Source organism: Myotis yumanensis, unplaced genomic scaffold (genome assembly GCF_028538775.1).
Source record: "Myotis yumanensis isolate MYYU_CA2020_CCGP unplaced genomic scaffold, mMyoYum1.0.hap1 SCAF_2, whole genome shotgun sequence".
NCBI lineage: Eukaryota > Metazoa > Chordata > Mammalia > Chiroptera > Vespertilionidae > Myotis > Myotis yumanensis.
In genome coordinates this window covers 100,988,066-101,007,285 of record NW_027223753.1, presented here as the reverse complement: position 1 = coordinate 101,007,285, position 19,220 = coordinate 100,988,066, and the positions used below count along the sequence as shown (strand labels likewise).

The following is a 19,220-nucleotide window of genomic DNA, read 5'->3' as shown; positions in this document are numbered from 1 at the left end:
CCTCCTATAGGGGACTGAGCCTGGAACCCCAGGCATGTTCCCTGACGGGGAACCGAACTGGTGACCTCTTGGTTCCTGGGTCGATGCTCAACCATTGAGCCACACTGGCTGGGCTCAACTAGTTTCTTTACTGCAGGAATTCTCAGAGCCTTTTAAAAAGATGATGTGTATTGTGAATCTCAGAAAGATAGTCTGTTTCCCAAACATATTTAGCTTTGGAACGCTCTTGAATTCTATAGCATACAGTTTAGTAAAAGTTTATATGTGTAAATTTTTATTTTTTAATCTTAGTGTATTCTGATGTTATGAAAGACTCAGTAGTTTCTAACACCTGCCTAATGGCCCATCATATGGACATCCCATGATGTGCTGGCCATTCAGATAGTGTTCTTTTGGTGAACAAGGAACAAACAGGAAATAATAGTTACTGAGTGTATTTGGTGATTCTGGTAAGAGTTTGGGATTTGAAGAGATGAACACCACTGAATCTAACCTTAGTGCTGAGTTCCTAGGTACACATTGACACTATTTTGGCAGCTCTGGGAAGCCTTGTGTCACCTGAGATGCCTCTCTGTACAATGTGTTCAATTTAGCAATCACTTTCCAAGGGAGCCTAGCTCACCTTCATCAGAGTGGACTTGTCATAAAGACTTATTGGTTGGTCTATGAAGGCTACTTACCCCTATTTCTTTTTTTCATTAATTAATTTATTAATGTATGTTTGTATGTATGTATGTATGTATTTATGTTAATCCTCACCCGAGGATATTTTTCCATTGATTTTTAGAGAGAATGGAAGAAAGAGGGAAAGACAGAGAGAAACACATTGATTGGTTGCCTCCTCCCTGGGCCCAGACCAGGGCCCGGGCCGAGAGGAGTCTGCAGCCAAGATAAGTACCCTTAACTGGAATCAAACCTGGGACCCTTTGGTCTGCAGGCTGACGCTCTATCCACTGAGCCAAAACAGCTAGGGCCCCTATTTCTAATATGTAGCTTCATGACTTTTAAGACAATTTTAGGTAATCTTTCCTTCCCTTTCTATTCTAGCTGCACTCCAGCCCACCTCCACAATGTGACCAGTGTCCTATAAGAAAAAAGTTCCAATTAAATCTGAATGGTAGGAACTAAAGCATTTCATTCCTCTTTCATGGAGTAAATAGGGAAGAAAGCATTCAAAAATAAAAATACCAGAGTATTATTGATACCATCTAAATTGAATCTCTTCTCACATCCTTGAAGAGCTGTTCAGAAAAAGGACAAATAAAATTACCTATTGCTCACTTGGCCGTGTGACTCAGTGGTTGAGCATCAACACAGAAACCAAGAGGTCACTGGTTCGATTCCTGGTCAGGGCACCTGCCTGGTGTTGCAGGCTCAATGCCTAGTAGGGGGCATGCAGGAGGCAGCTGACTGATGATGTTTCCTATCAATGTTTCTATCTATCCCCTCTCCCTTCCTCTCTCTCTAAAAATCAATAAAAACATTTTTTAAATTACCTATTGCTCAGAACTAGAATGTAACCAGGATAGAGCAAAATCCCACAAATTTTAGTGAAAGGTCAATGGGAAAATAAACATCTTAGACTGGCAGAGTTGAAATCAGATCTCATACTAGAACAGAGATCTGGGGGTTGGGGGGCTGCTGCATGGAAAAGGGGAGATGGCATGGTCCTAATGGTGGTAGGACAAAGATAACATCAACTAGAGTTCATGCCTATAAGGACAGAGACCAACCCAGAGTGGACATGCGAGGAGAGAAGTAAGACCTGGTGAATCAGAAGGAGAAGACTTGGAAAGTTCATGGGACCAGAAGTGGCAAAAGGCACTGCTTCTGAGAAGAGGGAGGCACCTGGGAAAGTGAGGTTTCCCTGGGAGGCTTGGTGGGGGAGGGAAACCCAGTAAGAGGCATGCAAGAGGCAGCCAATCAATGATTCTCTCTCATCATTGATATTTCTATCTCTCCTTCTCTCTGAAATCAGTAAAAATATTAAAACAAAACAAAACAAGATGCTATCACAGAATAAGACAGACATAAAAAAATAAAGTGTCGCCAAAACCGGTTTGGCTCAGTGGATAGAGCGTCGGCCTGTGTACTGAAAGGTCCTGGGTTCGATTCCGGTCAAGGGCATGTACCTGGGTTGCAGGCACATCCCCAGTAGGAGATGTGCAGGAGGCAGCTGATCGATGTTTCTCTCTCATCGATGTTTCTAACTCTCTATCTCTCTCCCTTCCTCTCTGTAAAAAATCAATAAAATATATTTTAAAAAAATAAAAAAAAATAAAGTGTCTTTTATTAAAGGAACTGCAGTTCACTGTGTTAACATAAGAATTTTTGTTAGTTTATTTGAGCCAAACTGTCAACAATTGCTGGGAAGCAGAATCTCAACAAATTAAGATAATGCTCTGGAGGATGGTGGTTTTCACCTATTTTTATAAATTACCATCAAAGGAGGAGACATAAGTGGGTTACATTAAATCCACTGGTGATAGATTAGGGAGGTGGGAGAAAGCAAAGCTAGGAAACCTCTGGATTAGATAAAAAGTAAAATGATACATACAAACCTCTTTTACGTAGGTGGGTACAGGATAGTTAACAGTCAGCAATTAGCAGATAACAAAACAATAAGGGAATCTGTGGTTGGTGCCCTGGCACCATTTGTTGTGCGCTGAGGGGTCTGAAAAAAGGGAAGTTACAAGTTACCCTGACATTCCACAGGTATGTTATCTTAGATGCAAAAAGACAATAGGCTCAGTAAAATCAAAGTTGATGTTTGTCAGGGAAGATACTGGCCTAGAACATGACTACCCACTATTAACTGATTTTTAATTAAATGTTTTCATTTCAGACCATGCTTTGTGGTTATTTTAGGTCTCTTGAGTTTGCAAGGCTGCCATGCAGGCCTGCCTTGAGTTAGGTTAGCATGTGGCCCTTTTTTGTCCACAACTATATAAGCAAAATGGGACATTTTTAGGCTAAAGCCAACAGCAGTTAGCATTTTAATGCAAAAAGAATCATTGGAAGGCCAATGGACTTTGATATTCAGCAGGGCTGAAAATCAGCATAATATTGCCCTGCTGTGGGTTCAATGGCTCAAGGCAATTTCCTAACGATCCAGTGGTCGGCAAACTCATTAGTCAACAGAGCCAAATATCAACAGTACAATGATTGAAATTTCTTTTTTTTTAAAATATATTTTATTGATTTTTTACAGAGAGGAAGGGAGAGGGACAGAGAGTTAGAAACATTGATGAGAGAGATACATCTATCGGCCGCCTCCTGCACACCCCCCAACGGGGATGCACCTGCAACCAAGGCACATGCCCCCGACCAGAACCGAACCTGGGACCCTCCAGTCCGCAGGCCGACGCCCTATCCACTGAGCCAAACCAGTCAGGGCTGAAATTTCTTTTGAGAGCCAAATTTTTTAAACTTAAACTATATAGGTAGGTACATTGTTATTAACTTAGTTAGGGTACTCCTAAGGCTTAGGAAGAGCCACACTCAAGGGGCCAAAAAGCTGCATGTGGCTTGTGAGCCGCAGTTTGCCGACCATGGTCCTAACCTGATCATCCTTTTACTGTTTACCAAACTTTACCTTTGATATGCATGTATGCATTGCTAGAGGGCAAGATGTGTATCTAAAACTGAATAAAAAGCAGATGGGACTCAGTCTCGGGAGTGCTTCTTCAAGAAAGAGGTCTCCACCTGGCCCCCCATGCCTTCTAAATTCATATTTCTTGTATAGCATTTTCATTTGTGCATCGGCCCCTCCTTCAGATCCTGAACCCCGCCACGAAGGTTGCGGCATGCTGCTATTGTTGGTCTCGAAAAATCCAATGCAAATAAACACAGTCTTCATACAAAAATACTTTAAGGAGGAAAATGAGAACTTTTTAGCAAATAAAAACACACTTAAATGCAAACAGGATAAAAACCCAAAGCAGGGGGAAATTGTAACACAACACATCATTAATTAAACATGATTAAACAATCAATAAGATATGAAAAAACACCACAAGTCATAAACTCAGAAGCTCAAAATACAGTAGAACCTCGGTTCTGGAACTTAATTCATTTCAAATGCTGTTTAAGAAGTGATTTATTCAAAAACTGAATTATTTTTTTCCCATTACAAATAATGTAAATTTAATTAATTTGTTCCAGACCCACAAATGATTCCACTTTAACCTTTCTTATGTATAGTACATGCCTAATGTACTGTTTAATCTCTAAATAAACACTTTTCTTAAATTTATTGTACCATCCCTTACCAGCCTTAAAGGAATCACTTTCAGCACTGGGTCCAGAGATATCTTTCAGGTCAGTATGCAGCATATTTGCTTTTTCCTATCACTGACTTTGAAATGCTGTCACCCAGCTAACTGCTTTTTGTTTATTCAAATCAACAAGTTTTTTTACTTCTTTAATTCCCTGCAATCATTGTTTCTTTCACACCCTTAGCAACATTAGCACTTTTGGTTGCCTCTTCATATTTTAAAATTGTGCTAATCATTCTCTCCTTTTTAAAAAAATATATTTTATTGATTTTTTACAGAGAGGAAGGGAGAGGGATAAAGAGTTAGAAACATCGATGAGTGAGAAACATCGATGAGCTGCCTCCTGCACACCTCCTACTGGGGATGTGCCCACAACCAAGGTACATGCCCTTGACCAGAATCGAACCCGGGATCATTTGGTCCGAAGGCCGACGCTCTATCCACTGAGCCAAACCAGTCAGGGTGATCATTCTCTCCTTTGTATGTACATTTTCTCCTTTCCTTTGTAAGTGGCCAAATTTTTTAAACTTAAACTATATAGGTAGGTACATTGTTATTTTATTTGAGCCAAACTGTCAACAATTGCTGGGAAGCTTTTTTGTCGTGCTTAGGTATCATCATAAAAGGGTTGTCAGGTCACAAAACTGAAGTTTTGTTCCACATCCCAGACTTTTTTTTCCTGTAAACAAGTTGGTTGAGAACTAAATTGTTTGAGGTGGGAGACATTTGAGAACTGAGTTTTGACTGTAAAATTGGACAAATAAGTCCTGGCTGGTGTGCTAAGTGGTTAGAGTATCACCCTATGGACTGAAGTGTCTTGGGTTCAATTCCCAGTTAAGGGCATATACCTGTGTTGTGGGTTCCCTTCCCAATCTTGGTTGAGGTGCATGCAGAAGGCAACCAGTTGATGTGGCTCTCTCACATCCATGTTTCTCTCTATTTCTCTTTCTCCCTTATCCTCCCTTCCACTCTCTCTGAAGAAGCAATCCTCAGGTGGGATTAACAACAAAAAATGTGGACAAATAAGATGTGCAATGGAAGCTCACTAAACTCAAGAGAAAAAAAAAGAAAAAGACAAAATTATCTCAGCTGCCTAAAGGAGAAAAGATATAACTGAAAGTACAGAAATGGACATTGAGGATGGAAATAAAAGGATCCAAGGAAATAAAATGTAAGGAGGTATTAGAGATCAGAGAGAAAGTAGAGATGTAGCAGATGAAAAGAGAACATATAGCCCTAGCTAGTTTGACTCAATGGGTAGAGCGTCGGCCTGTGGACTGAAAGGTCCCAGGTTCAATTCCAGTCAAGGGCACATGCCCAGGTTTTGGGCTTGATCCTCAGTAGGGGGCATGCAGGAGGCAGCCAATTAATGATTCTCTGTCATCATTGATGTTTCTATCTCTCTCTCCTCCTCTGCCTGTCTCTCTGAAATCAATAAAAAAATATTTTTTAAAAACATATATGTACATGTAATAAGACTAAGATGTAAGACTGTAATGAAAGAAAATGGTCTATAATAAAGAAGAGCTGATGCCCGGCTGGTGTGGCTCAGTGGTTGAGCATCAACCTATGAACCAGGAGGTCACAGTTGGATTCCCAGTCAGGGCACATGCCTGGGTTGTGGGCTTAATCCCCAGTCGTGGGTGTGCAGGAGGCAGCCTATCAATGATTCTCATCATTGATGTTTCTATCTCTCCCTCTCCCTTCTCTGAAATCAATAAAAAAATTTTTTTTTAAAAAAAGAAGAGGTGAACCTGCATCCTGAATGATCTAAGTCCTTGGGGGGAAAATAACTAGCCCACAATTATCAACACTGAGAGACATATCCAAATACAATTAATTAACTTAGAAGATAAATTCTCTGGACCTCAATTTTAAAAGAATATAGAAAAGAAGCTTTGCATAGGTTTTGAACATACAAGAATTTGGTGAATACACTTATTATGCGTCCTTTCTGAGGAATCTATCACAGGACAAACCAACCAAGAGATTTGAGAAATTTTGACAAAAGGACTGATGAGCACTGGATACATCTAATCTAATAATAGACAAACATGGTAATTGACCATACCTCCGCTACGCTTCCCATTGGCTAATCAGCAGGATATGCAAATTAACCCAACCAAGATGGAGGCCAGCAGCCACGCAGTTGAAGCGAGTAGGAGGCTCACTTGCTCCAGTGATGGAGGAAGCCAAGCTTCCTCCCTGCTGTGGCCAGGCTCTGAGCTCCACTCTAAGCAACAAAGCTGCAATTTTAGAAGCTAAACAAACCCCAGATACCTGCTTTCAGCAGGCTGTGGCCTCAGAACTGGAGCGGCAACAAAGTTTCAATTATAGAAAGTTAAATAAAACCCAGAATAAAAAAGAAAAAAGAAAAAAAGGAGAGGCTGGGAGCTTCAGTTGCCAGCTTGGCCAGCCTGAAAACAGCCCTCAGCCCCTCATCCAGACTGGCCAGGCACCCCAGCAGGAACCCCCACCCTAAAGGGGGTGTGGGAAGCCTGAAAATAGCCATCAGCCCCTCATCCAGGCTGGCCAGGCACCCCAGTGGGGACCCCCACCCTGAAGGGGGTGTGACCAGCTGCAAACAGCCATCAGCCCCTCACCCAGGCTGGCCAGGCACCCAAGCGGGACCCCCACCCTGAGCCGGATCACCCTTCAGGGCAAACCAGCCAGCCCTCACCCGTGCACCAGGCCTCTATTCTATATAGTAAAAGGGTAATATGCAAACTGACCCTAACAGCAGAAAGACAGGGAATGACTGGTCACTATGACACACACTGACCACCAGGGGGCAGACACTCAATGCAGGAGCTGCCCTCTGGTGGTCAGTGAGCTCCCACATGGGGGAGCTCTGCTCAGCCACAAGCCAGGCTGATGGCTGCCAGTACAGCGGTGGTGGTGGGAGCCTCTCCTGCCTCCTCAGCAGCGCTAAGGATGTCTGACTGCAGTTTAGGTCTGCTCCCCGCTGGCAAGTGGACATCCCCCAAGGGCTGCTGGGCTGCCAGAGGGATGTCTTACTGCCAGCTTAGGCCCAATCCCCCGAAGAGCAGGCCTAAGCCAGCAGGTGGTCATCCCCCGAGGGGTCCCAGACTGCGAGAGGGCACAGGCCGGGGTGAGGGACCCCCCCCCACCAGTGCACAAATTTTTGTGCACCAGGCCTCTAGTAAATTATAAAGGTCTAAGATTAAAACATAAGTGGGGATAAGGACGGAAGAATACCATGCAATGTTATATGTTCAGACAAAATAGAAATAACACACACTTATTTATGTTTGTTAATCCTCACTCAAGGATATTTTTCTTTCTTTTTAAAAAATATATTTTTATTTATTTCAGAGAGAAAGGGAGAGGGAGAGATAGAAACATCAATAATAAGAGAGAATCATGAATTGGCTGCCTCCTGCATGCTCCCTACTGGGGATGGAGCCCACTACCTGGGTATGTGCCCTGACCGGAAATCAAACCATGACCTCTTGGTTCATAGATCCACGCTCAACCACTGAACCATGCCAACTGGGCTCAAAGATATTTTTCCATTGATTTTTGGAGAGTGGAAGGGAAATGCGGGTGGGGGGGGGGAGGTGGGGTGGGGAGAGACAGAGAGATCTGGAATCTTTTGGTGCCCCCAACCCAGGCTGGGGATTGAACCTGCAATCCAGGGACGGGTCCTTGACCGGAAACGAACCCACCACCTTCCGGTGCATGGGAGGAGGCTCTACCAATGAACTCCACCAGCCCGGCAACCGTTAGTACTTCAAAACAAAGTCCTTCAGGTTCCCCAACGTTGGGAACTGAGACCATTAAGATGGTGTTAGCCCGGCCTGCTTCGCCAGCCGCGCATGCGCACTGATCAGCGGAAGGCGCAGAACAATCACATCATAAATAGCGCATGCACACCATCTGGTGGAAGGCGCAAAGAAGTGATGTCATCGGGTACCGCGCATGCGCTCTGGCTTGTGGAGAGGCGCGGTGTTGTGACGTCATCGGGGCGCCGGAGCGGGAATCCAGGACAGTCCTCCGAGGGTGTGCACTCTGGACAGCATGATGGTCTGCGGGCTCCGCGCGCGCACCTGCTGGGCTCTGCGGTCCTTCGCTGTTAGCAGGCGAGCGCTGCGCTCCAGTCCGCGCACCCACGCTTTCGCCAAGGAGCTCTTCCTGGGCAGGATCGAGAAGGTAAGGCAGAGCCCGGCGGGCCTTTCCTCTCTGCCTCCCGTCTTTGCTCTTATCCGGAAAGACTGGGGTAAAGCTTTTTCCTAGTCCTTACTTGACAGATACACCTAAGGGACGGGGAGTGCTAAAATTCCAGATTCCTGAGGCCCTCTAGGTCATATAATTTTTCCTAGAAAAAGGAAGTGTCTTTCCATGGCTGGGGGCCTGAGAATCTGCATCTGACAAGTGGTCCAGCTAATGTTTTAAATGTTTTAATTGATTTCAGAGAGAGATAGACGCATCAGTAATGAGAGAGAAATATTGATCAGCTGTCTCCTGCATGCCCCACACTGGGATCAAGCCCTAAACCTAGGCATGTGCCCTGACCTGTAATGGAACCAGTAACCTCAAGGTGCATGGGTCACATTCAGCCTTTGAGCCACACTGGCTGAGCTGTCTCTGAATCTTTTTATCTCTTCTTTGACCCAGTTATTGTTTAGTAGTTATTGTTTAATATCCGTATGTTTGCTTTTTTCAGTTGATTTCCAATTTCAAAGCATGTGGTTGGAGAATATGGTTGGTATGATTTCAGTCTTCTTAAATTGCTGAGGCTAGTTTGGAGTCCCAACATATGGTCTATCCTTGAGAATGATCCATGTGCGCTAGAAGAAGAATATATAATCTAGTGTTTTGGGATAAAAGTCTCCGTAAATATTGATTATGTCCATTTGGCCAAATGTGTCATTTAAGGCTGATAGTTCTTTATTGATTTTCTGTTTGGATGATCTGTTCATAGTGATTAGTGAAGTATTTAAGTCCCTCACTATGATTATGTTTTTACCAGTTTCTCCCTGTAGTTCTGTTAGTAGTTGCTTTATATATTTTGGTGCTCCCAGATTGGGTGCGTATAAATTAATGTGTTATGTCTTCTTGATTTAATGTCCCCTTATCTCTATAAAATGTCCATATTTGTCTATTACCTTTTTTATCTTGAAACCCATTTTGTCATGGCTATCCCAGCTTTTTTCTGGATACAGTTTGCTTGGAGTATCAGATTTCACCCCTATGTTTGTCTTTGCAGCTGAAATGGGTCTTCTGAAGGCTGTGTATTGGGTTTCCTTTTTGATCCAACCTACTACTCTGTGTCTTTTTATTGGAGTTCAGCCTATTTACATTCAGTGTGACTATTGATATATAATATAATAATTTTATTTTTTGTTTTCTTGTAGCTCTGTGTCTCCATTGTTAATTTTCCCTTATGTTCTGTTAATTTCATTTTGATGGCATTCTATGATTTTTTTCCTTGTTTCCTCTTTTTTTAATGTTATATTGTTAGGTGTCTCAGTTTTAGATTTTTTTTTTGTAGCTACCATTAGCTTTATGTAAAAGAAAGTTTAAAATATACAGTAGTTCTTTTTATTCCTGATTGCATCTTATCTCCATTTCCATGTGCAAATTCAGACCTTTACCCACTGTCCTTTTATGTTTTGTTGTCACAAATTATCCCTTTTTATGCTGTTTATTTCTAAATTGCAGTTGCGCTTTTCTTTTCTTTTTTTTTAATTTTTTTACTCCTTTAACCTTTATGTTACATTTAAGTGTATAGTACCCTATTCTGAACAATGGTTGCAATTTTCTGCTTCTGTCTGTTAGTCATCTTACTCATAGTTGTGTATCTTTTTGTCTTTTTGTTTCAGGTAGAAGAACACTGTTGAGTATTTTGTGTAATGCAGGTCTTGTGGTGGTACATTCCCTCAGATTCTGTATATCTGTAAAGTCTTTATTTTTTCCTTCATATATAAAGGATAATTTTGCTGGATATATTAATCTTGGCTGATGATGTCGCCCTTGATAATTTGAATATTTGGTTCCACAGCAAATATTGTATCTTGGTGTGAGCCTCTTTGGGTTTATCTTATTTGGGACTCTGTGATTTATGGATTTGTGTGTCTTTTTTCTTCACCAGGCTAGAAAATTTCTCTGTTGTTGTTTCTTCAAATAAGTTTTTAATCCTTGCTTTCTCTCTTTTCCTTCTGATACCCCTATAATGCAAATGTTGTTAGCTTCATGTTGTCCAAAGTTCCTTTAAATGATCCTCATTTTTTAAATTCTTTTTTCTTTTTGCTGCTCTGATTGGTTTTTTTGTTCTTCTACCTTTTCTTCCAAATTGTTGATTTGATTCAACCTACTCTTTATTCCTTTCAGTTTACTCTTGATCTCAGATATGGAATTTTTTTTCCTGAGAAATTTTTTTGGTGGTCTGTATGTCCTTTTTCATGCTGGCGTAGGTATCTCTAAGTTCCTTGAGCATCTTTATAACTCTACTAGAGGCCCGGTGCACAAAAATTTGTGCACTCGGCGGGGGAGAGGGGGTCCTTCAGCCCATCCTGTGCCCTCTCGCAGTCTGGGACCCCTCAGGAGATAATGACCTGCTGGCTTAGGCCTGCTCCCGGGTGGCAGAGGGCAGGCCCAATCCCTAGGTGCAGCCCCTGGTCGGGCTCAGAGCAGGGCCGATTGGGGAGTTGGGGCGCTGCCCCCGTCATGCAGAGAGCAGGGCGGATCGGGAGGTTGCGATGCCACCCCTAGTCACGCTCAGGGTACAGACGATCGGGGGGTTGGGGCACCGCCCCCTGTCAAACTCAAGGCAGGGTCGATAGGGAAGTTGCGGCGCCACCCCCTGTCACACACAGAGCAGGGCCGATCAGGGGGTTGGGGTGTTGCCCCCTGTCATGCACAGAGCAGGGCCCATCAGGGGGGTTGGGGCTCCGTACCCTGTCACACACAGAGCAGGGCCGATCAGGGGGTTGGGGAGCTCCCCACTGTCACGCACAGAGCAGGGCCCATGAGGGGGTTGAGGAGCTCCCCCCTGTCACGCACAGAGCAGGGCCAATAGGGGAGTTGGGGCACCGCCCCTTGTCACACACAGAGCAGGGCGGATCAGGGGGTTGGGGCGCTGCCCCCTGTCATGCACAGAGCAGGGCCCATCGGGGGGGTGGGGCTCCGTACCCTGTCACACACAGAGCAGGGCCAATCAGGGGGTTGAGGAGCTCCCCCGTCACTCACAGAGTAGGGCCGATAGGGGAGTTGGGGCACCGCCCCCTATCACACACAGAGCAGGGCGGATCAGGGGATTGGGGCGCTGCATCCTGTCGCACACAGAGCAGGGCCGATCAGGGGGTTAGGGCGCTGCACCCTGTCACGCACAGAGCCGCAGGGCGATCAGGGGGTTGGGGAGCTCCCCCCTATCAGGCACAGAGCAGGGCTGATCAGGGGGTTGGGGCACCTTCCCCTGTCACAAACAGAGAAGGGCGGATAGGGAGGTTGTGGCCCCGCCCCCTGTCACACACAGAGCCGCAGGATGATCAGGGGGTTTGGGCGCTGCCCCCTGTTATGCTGATCCCGGTCCTGGGAGGCATATTACCCTTTTACTATATAGGATAGAGGCCTGGTGCATGGGTGGGGGCTGGCTGGTTTGCCCTGAAGGGTGTCCTGGATCAGGGTGGGGGTCCCCACTGGGGTGCCTGGCCAGTCTGGCTGAGGGGCTGAGAACCGTTTTCAGGCTGGCGGGTAACTGAAGCTCCCAACCGCTCCTTTTTCTCTTTTCTTTTTTTTAATTCTGGGCCAGCTTTAGCTCTGAGGCCTCGGCTGCTGAAAGCAGGTTTCTGGCCTTTGTTTACCTTCTGTATTTGATACAATGTTGCGGTCCGGCTGGCTGAAGCCTGGCTGACTAAAGCAGGTTTCTGGGGTTTTGTTTAGCTTCTATATTTGCAACATAGTTGCTTAGAGTTGCAGCTGAGAGGCCGGCAAGTCAGGCGGGGAACGTTGGAGTCCGGAGTCACTGGAGCAAGCAAGCCTCCCTGTTCGCTTCAGTGCATGGCTGCCGGCCACCATCTTGGCTGGCAGTTAATTTGCATATCGCCCTGATTAGCCAATGGGAAGGGTAGCGGATGTACGGCTAATTACCATGTTTCTCTTTTATCTCTTTTATCCTATTAGATAGGATATCTGATACATTGCTTGCCTTCATTTCATTTACCTCTTTTTCTGTAGATTTTTTCTTTCATTTGGGGCCTGTTCTCTTGTTTCCCTAATTGTGCTGCCTCTTTGTGTTTGTTTCTATGTATAAAATAGATCTGCTATGATTCCCAAGTCTTTATGGAGTGGCATTATGGAGTAGGTGTCCTGTGGAACCCAGTGGTGCAGTCGCCTTGATCTGAGCTGCGTGCTCTAGCAGTGCCCTTTGTATGGCTTTTGTGGGCCTTCTGTTGTAATTGAGTCTTGATTCATGGTGGCCAGTTTGTGCATGGGTTCGGTCTCTGACTAGCTGACTGTGAAGCTCAACCCTGACATGGCATGTGAGCTGCTGTGCAGGTACTGCTGTGATCTTCCTTTGGATATGCTGTTGGTGAAGTTTGATGGAGCCTGCTCTGATGTTGTTTGAAGCTGGTCATTTGGTGTATTGGTTCTGGGCCTCTTGGGAGGGACTCTGGTGTAGGCCAATGTCAGACACTATCTGTGCCTGGCCCTTGGCAACCTGTTTCAAGCTACAAGTGATGCACAGTTTGTGGCTGCCTCTGAAAAAAATAGAAGAACTCTACCAGAACTATCTGACTTCATCAGAAAGAACAATATAAAAATAATTGGTATAATGAAAAAAAGAAGGGAACAGTGACTTCACTGTGACTCCAGGTGTGTGATGAAATTTCTGTCCTGTCCTTTCCATGCACACACAGAGGGTGCGGGCCTAAGCCGGCAGGTGGACATCCCCCAAGGGGTCCTGGACTGTGAGAGGGCACAGGCCGGGCTGAGGAACTCCCCCCCTCCCCAGTGCATGAATTTCATGCACCAGGCCTCTAATGAATGATAAGAGAGAATCATTGATCCACTGCCTTCTACACACTCCACACTGGGGATGGAGCCCACAACCTGGGCATATGCCCCGACCAAGAATTGAACTGTGACCTTCTGGTTCATCGGTTGGTGTTCAACCACTGAGCCACACTGGCTGGGCTATTCTTTTTTATTCTTCATTCTCTCTCTTTTTTTTTTAAATCCTCACTGGAGGATATTTTTTCATTGATTTTTAGAGAGATTGGAAGAGAGAGAGAAAGAGAAAAATATCAATGTGAGAGAAACACATCAATTGGTTGCCTCCTGCACGGGCCCTGACCAGGGCCCAGACCCTGCAACCAAGGTATATGCCCTTGACTGGAATCAAACCCAGGACCCTTCAGTCTGCAAGCTGATGCTCTATCTACTGAGCCAAACCGGCTAGGGCTATTCTTCATCTCTTTTATTGAGTTCTTCAACTTCAGAATTTCTATTTAGTTCCTTTCTGTCATTTCAATCTTATTGGTAAGGTAGTCCTTTTTTATTTTTTTATTTTTTTTATTTTTTTATTTTTAAACATATTTTATTGATTTTTTACAGAGAGGAAGGGAGAGAGATAGATAGAAACATCGATGAGAGAGAAACATCGATCAGCTGCCTCCTGCACATCTCCCACTGGGGATGTGCCCGCAACCCAGGTACATGCCCTTGACCGGAATCGAACCTGGGACCCCTCAGTCCGCAGGCCGACGCTCTATCCACCGAGCCAAACCGGTTTTGGCAAGGTAGTCCTTTTTTTAAAAAAAAACTTTTTTCTTTAAATATAGTTTTATTGATTTTTTTACAGAGGAGAGGAGAGGAAATTGAATCATGACCTTCTGGTTCATAGGTTGATGCTCAACCACGAGCCATGCTGGCTGGACTATTCTTTTTTATTCTTCATCTCTCTCTCTCTTTTTTTTAAAATCATCACTGGAGGATATTTTTCCATTGATTTTTAGAGAGTGGGAAAGAGAGGGAAAGACAGAGAAACATCAATGAGAGAGAAACATCAATCAGCTGCCTCCTGTATGCCCCCTACTGGGGATCAAGCCTGCAACCAAGGTACATGCCCTCGATCAGAATTGAACCTGGGACCTTGCAGTCCGCGGCCCGATGCTCTATCCACTGAGCCAAACCGGTCAGGGCAGTAGTCCTTTTTTTCATAGATTATATTTCTGAATTCATAAAACTGCCCTTCTGAATTTTCATGTAACTTGTTGAGGTTTTGTTTGTTTCAGAACTTCAATCTTTGACTTCTCTGCCATTTAAATCACATATTTCCATGTCTTTACATTTACTTTCTGGAGACTTTCCATCTTTTTGAGCTACTATGTTACCTTGGTTATTCATGGTATTTGTTGGGTTATTTTTCTGCCTAGACAGCTGAAATGCAAGTTTTTATTTTCTCTTATTTATATGTCTAGTGCTTCAGAGATCTCTGTGAGGTGGTTTTGGCTGGGCCATGGAAAATGCCCTATATTCCTAGGTGATGTGGGTGTCCCCTCTGTAATTAGGTTGCCTCAGTCTCAGGGCACCATTCCTTTGTGCGAGTATGGTGGACAATGGGGGTTCTGTACCTCGAGAACCTAGCACTTTCTCCTACAACTAGATGCTGACAGCAATGTTGTCCTATCTGAGTTCTCCCAGATGTCTCCATTGGACCCCTTTGTGATGTGTGGTGGTGGGGTGGACTGGGAAAGGCTTGTTTGTGCCTTTATGGTTTTGTTCTACTTCCAGGAATGGCGGCTGCCAGAACTGGATTTCTCTAAGACTCGGTCTGTAGATCTTTCCATCTACAATTCCACCTTGGGTGGTCTAGTTTGGTATTGTTGCTTTAAATACTATCAATATCCTGATGTCGCATATTTATTTCTCCAGCTCAGATTTCTCCTCTGAACTTCAGACTCCTTTTATGTCTACCTTTCTACTAAAAGCTTCACTAGATATCTAATAGGCATCTCAAATTTGTATATGCACAACTAAGATCTTGGTCTCCCAACCCAATCCTGCTCCTGCCACCAGTCTTCATCATAGATGGTGGCAACTCTATTTGCTCAACTTGTTCAGACCAAGTTCCTGGAATCACCTTTGATGCCTCTTATTCTCATACTCTCAACTAATCTGACAGCAAATCTTTTTTTCTCTACCTTCAGGTTAATATTTAGAATCTGTCCGATTTTAAGCACCTCACTACCATTGCCCTGATTCAGGTCAATATCATCTCTCACAGCATTATAGGGGTTTGAGCAGAACATGGCATCTGAGATGCTTAGAATTTAAGAATAGAAGAAGATCTTCAAGGCCATCTAAACCAGTAGTTGTCACACTGCCCTCAGTTGGATCTTTACTTTTCATGGAAGTGCCCCTGGGGCTACTGCTGGGACCAGTGGGAAGCTGAATGGGAGATACTTGGGTGACCTTTCTCCCCTTCTACATCACAGCCAGAGCAGCTTGAGTTTTATCTGTTTTATATGTTTGGTGTCTGTACTAAATTTAGTTGAAAAATGTTTTACTGCTTTGAAACATTTGAAAACTGCTGATGTTAAAATTGAACCCAGCACCCATGAGGCACTTCATTCAATTTTTAAACAATTGATATCAGAGATTTCCTTTTACATATACTTGAGATCGCTCTTCTTGTAGCAGTTATTATTTGGTTGTGCATGAGGGCCAGCTAGTTCCCAACCTGTTCTCTTCTCATCTGGAGTGCTCATTAGTACTAGAATAATTGTACAGTGGGGCCTTAACTTACCAGTTTAATTCGTTCTGAGACCGAGCTCGTTAAGGAGCTCGTTAACTCAAATTGCTCTATCAACTCAATGCAAAAAATCAGCCGAGAGACAGCTGGTATCTCAAAAAACTCGTCGGACACTCGTAAGTCAAGGCCCCACTGTATAATCTTCCTCTAACACAGCTCATTGCACAAGGCCCAGGTGAAACCATGAGGCTGTGAATGCAGGTGCAGTGAGTTGAGCCTGTATATTCAGCTAAGGGGCTGGCTTTGTTCTGAGAGGCTGCAAAGTGAGCAGAGTCAGCATTTTTTTTCTTTCTAGCCCAGTGGTCGGCAAACTCATTAGTCAACAGAGCCAAATACCAACAGTACAACGACTGAAATTTCTTTTGAGAGCCAACTTTTTTAAACTTAAACTATATAGGTAGGTACATTGTTATTAACTTAATTAGGGTACTCCTAAACTGGCCTTTGCTAAAAACGTCCTCAATCTGATAGAGGTACGTTCACTGAGGTCGACCCCTCCCAACTCTCCCATCCACACTCGTATACTTGTTTCATCTATCTCCTTTCATTCATCCTTTCTATATGTCCACCCCCCACTTCTTCTAACGCCACTTCTTCAAAATAGACTCACCCAGGCCGAAAACCGACTTCTGCGCATGGGCCACAAAGTTTCAATCGCACTGTATGTGCTCATCCACACGTGGTATTTTGTGGAAGAGCCACACTCAAGGGGCCAAAGAGCCACATGTGGCTCGCGAGCCGCGGTTTGCCTACCACTGTTCTAGACAGTCTTGAGGGCAGGGTCAGTGGGCTTGAAGGCAGGAATTTCTTTAAGTCAGCTTTCACTTTTGGGTAGGGCCCCACCTATAAGCCTTTAGTCATGGAGCCTAAGGGGAGAAAACAGATTTGGGAGTATGTTACTAGAGTGGGCAATGTTTTGTGGCTGATTAGATATTCAAGGGCTGGAGGGGAAAGATTGAAGATTCCTTTGCTTTGAAGACCTGCCTGGAGACACTTGGTGAGAGTTGCCATGAAGAGAGGCAGGGCTTCTGGAGGCTGGCAGCTTGTGATCTGGTACATCACTTCTCAGCAGCTGCAGTTCCAAATCCAAATACTCATGTCATGCTGGCACAGTAGTTCTCAACCTTCCTAATGCCGCAACCCTTTAATACAGTTCCTCATGATGTGGTGACCCCCAACCATAAAATTATTTTTGTTGCTACTTCATAACTGTAATTTTGCTACTGTTATGAATCGTAATGTAAATATCTGATATGCAGGATGTATTTCCATTGTTACAAATTGGACATAATTAAAGCATAGTGATTAATCACAAAACAATATGTAATTATGTATGTGTTTTCCGATGGTCTTAGGCGACCCCTGTGAAAGGGTCGTTCGACCCCCAAAGGGGTCGCAACCCACAGGTTGAGAACTGCTGTGCTGGCAGGAATATCTGGAGCCCAAAAAGCCAAATGGACTAAGCACACAGCAGGATGATTTTAGGTAATATATAGTGATGGCCCAATGGGGAATTCTGGGCTAGTCAGAAATAGTGACCACTCATTGGTTTGAGATAGAGATTTGAAGCTAATTTGTTTTTCAGGTATGAGGTCTGATACAAATAACTACAATTACTTTTATTTCCAGGACACACTATCTGGTTGATTTGATGTCAGCTAACACTAACACAGGCTGTGTGACTTATCCAAGTCACACGTCTAATAAGTGGCAGAGCCAGGGCTGAATTAAGGTTGATGTGGCTCAACATCTGTGCCTCCTTCAGTGACCCTGTTACCTTGCACATTCAAAGTAACAGCTGTTATCCAGCAGGAGGAATGGAGGCTGGAGTATGCAACTGGATGGGAACCTGACAAGATGTCAGACCTTGTAACCACACACTATGCTCTTGTCAACTGCAGCATCTTTGAACTCACAAAATAAGTAGTGTAAAATTTTACATTTTAGTAAAGAGCTTTCACACCAGTTATCTTCCATGATTCTCACAATGACATTGAGTAAATATTACCTGCATATTACGGGTGAGAAAATGGAAGTATGGGGAGGTAGAGATTTGGTGAAAGCCACACAGTTAGTAAGCTGCAGATAGAACCCAGGGCTTTGAAATGTTAATCCAGGGCTCTTTGTTTCATGGGGAAATCATCATAACTTGTTATTGATAAGGAAAGCAATAAAAATTACTAGTAAAGTTGCTTGAGTAGGGGAGGGGGATGTATCTGGGTGGTGGAGACTAACATACAATTCCTGTATCTTAAGCACCTTCTGTGGTTTGCTTTCTAATTCTTTTAATTGGTAATGTTCTGCCTACCAGATATGGGACCTAGCCAATCTGTTTCCTTCCTTTTTGACTGATATTACCACTATGGAAAGTTGCTAAAATTCATTTTTACTAATTATCATTTTTAGAAAGAAGTTTTCCCATTTCCAGAAGTTAGCCAAGATGAACTTAATGAAATCAATCAGTTTGTGGGACCCATAGAAAGATTCTTCACTGAAGAGGGTATGTATGATTTTCTTTACCATTACCAATTTCCATTTTAAGGGTGATGCTTTGACATTTACATTAGAAGTTATATACAGAAGGGAAGTTCTCTGGAGTATCATTAATCGTGGGGAAATAGTGTTTATTGGCAGTATTTTGCTTTGAGGATTATCCCAATGGCTGTTTAATTATATTTCAACTAGTGGCCCGGTGCATGAAATTTGTGGGGGGGTGAGGGGGGGTTGTCCCTCAGCCTGGCCTGCACCCTCTCCGATCTGGGACCCCTGGAAGGATGTCCTACTGCCAGTTTACAGGGATCGGGCCTAAACCAGCAGTCGGACATCCCTCTCGCAATCCAGGACTGCTGGCTTCTAACCACTCACCTGCCTGATTGCCCCTAACCACTCTGCCTGCCGGCCTGCTCGCCCCCAACTGCCCCCTGCTGCTGGCCTGCTCACCCCCAAATGCCCCTCACCAGCCTGATCACCCCCAAATGCCCCCCCTCCAGCCTGATCACCCCCAACTGCCCCCCGTGCCAGTGTGCTTGCCCCCAACTGTCCCCCTCCTGCCGGCCTGCTTGCCCCCAACTGCCCCCCCTGCTGGCCTGCTTGCTCCCACCTTCCCTCCCCACTGGCCTGCTCGCCCCCAACTGCCCCCCTGCTGGGCTGCTCACTCCAAACTG

At 44.4% G+C, this 19,220-nt stretch overlaps 1 protein-coding gene across 3 annotated transcripts in view; it reads left to right on the top strand.

The window, feature by feature from the left end:
• The first annotated feature begins 8,262 nt into the window (after positions 1 to 8,262).
• The window catches only part of ACAD9 (acyl-CoA dehydrogenase family member 9), a 61,383-nt gene continuing 50,425 nt past the window's right edge, over positions 8,263 to 19,220 (top strand). For all 3 annotated transcript variants that reach the window (XM_070405871.1, XM_070405870.1, XM_070405872.1), the window contains exons 1-2: positions 8,263 to 8,450; positions 18,463 to 18,556. In XM_070405871.1, the coding sequence (XP_070261972.1) occupies positions 8,319 to 8,450; positions 18,463 to 18,556 (226 nt within the window). In that variant the 5' untranslated portion in view covers positions 8,263 to 8,318. The remainder of the gene's footprint in view (positions 8,451 to 18,462; positions 18,557 to 19,220) is intronic.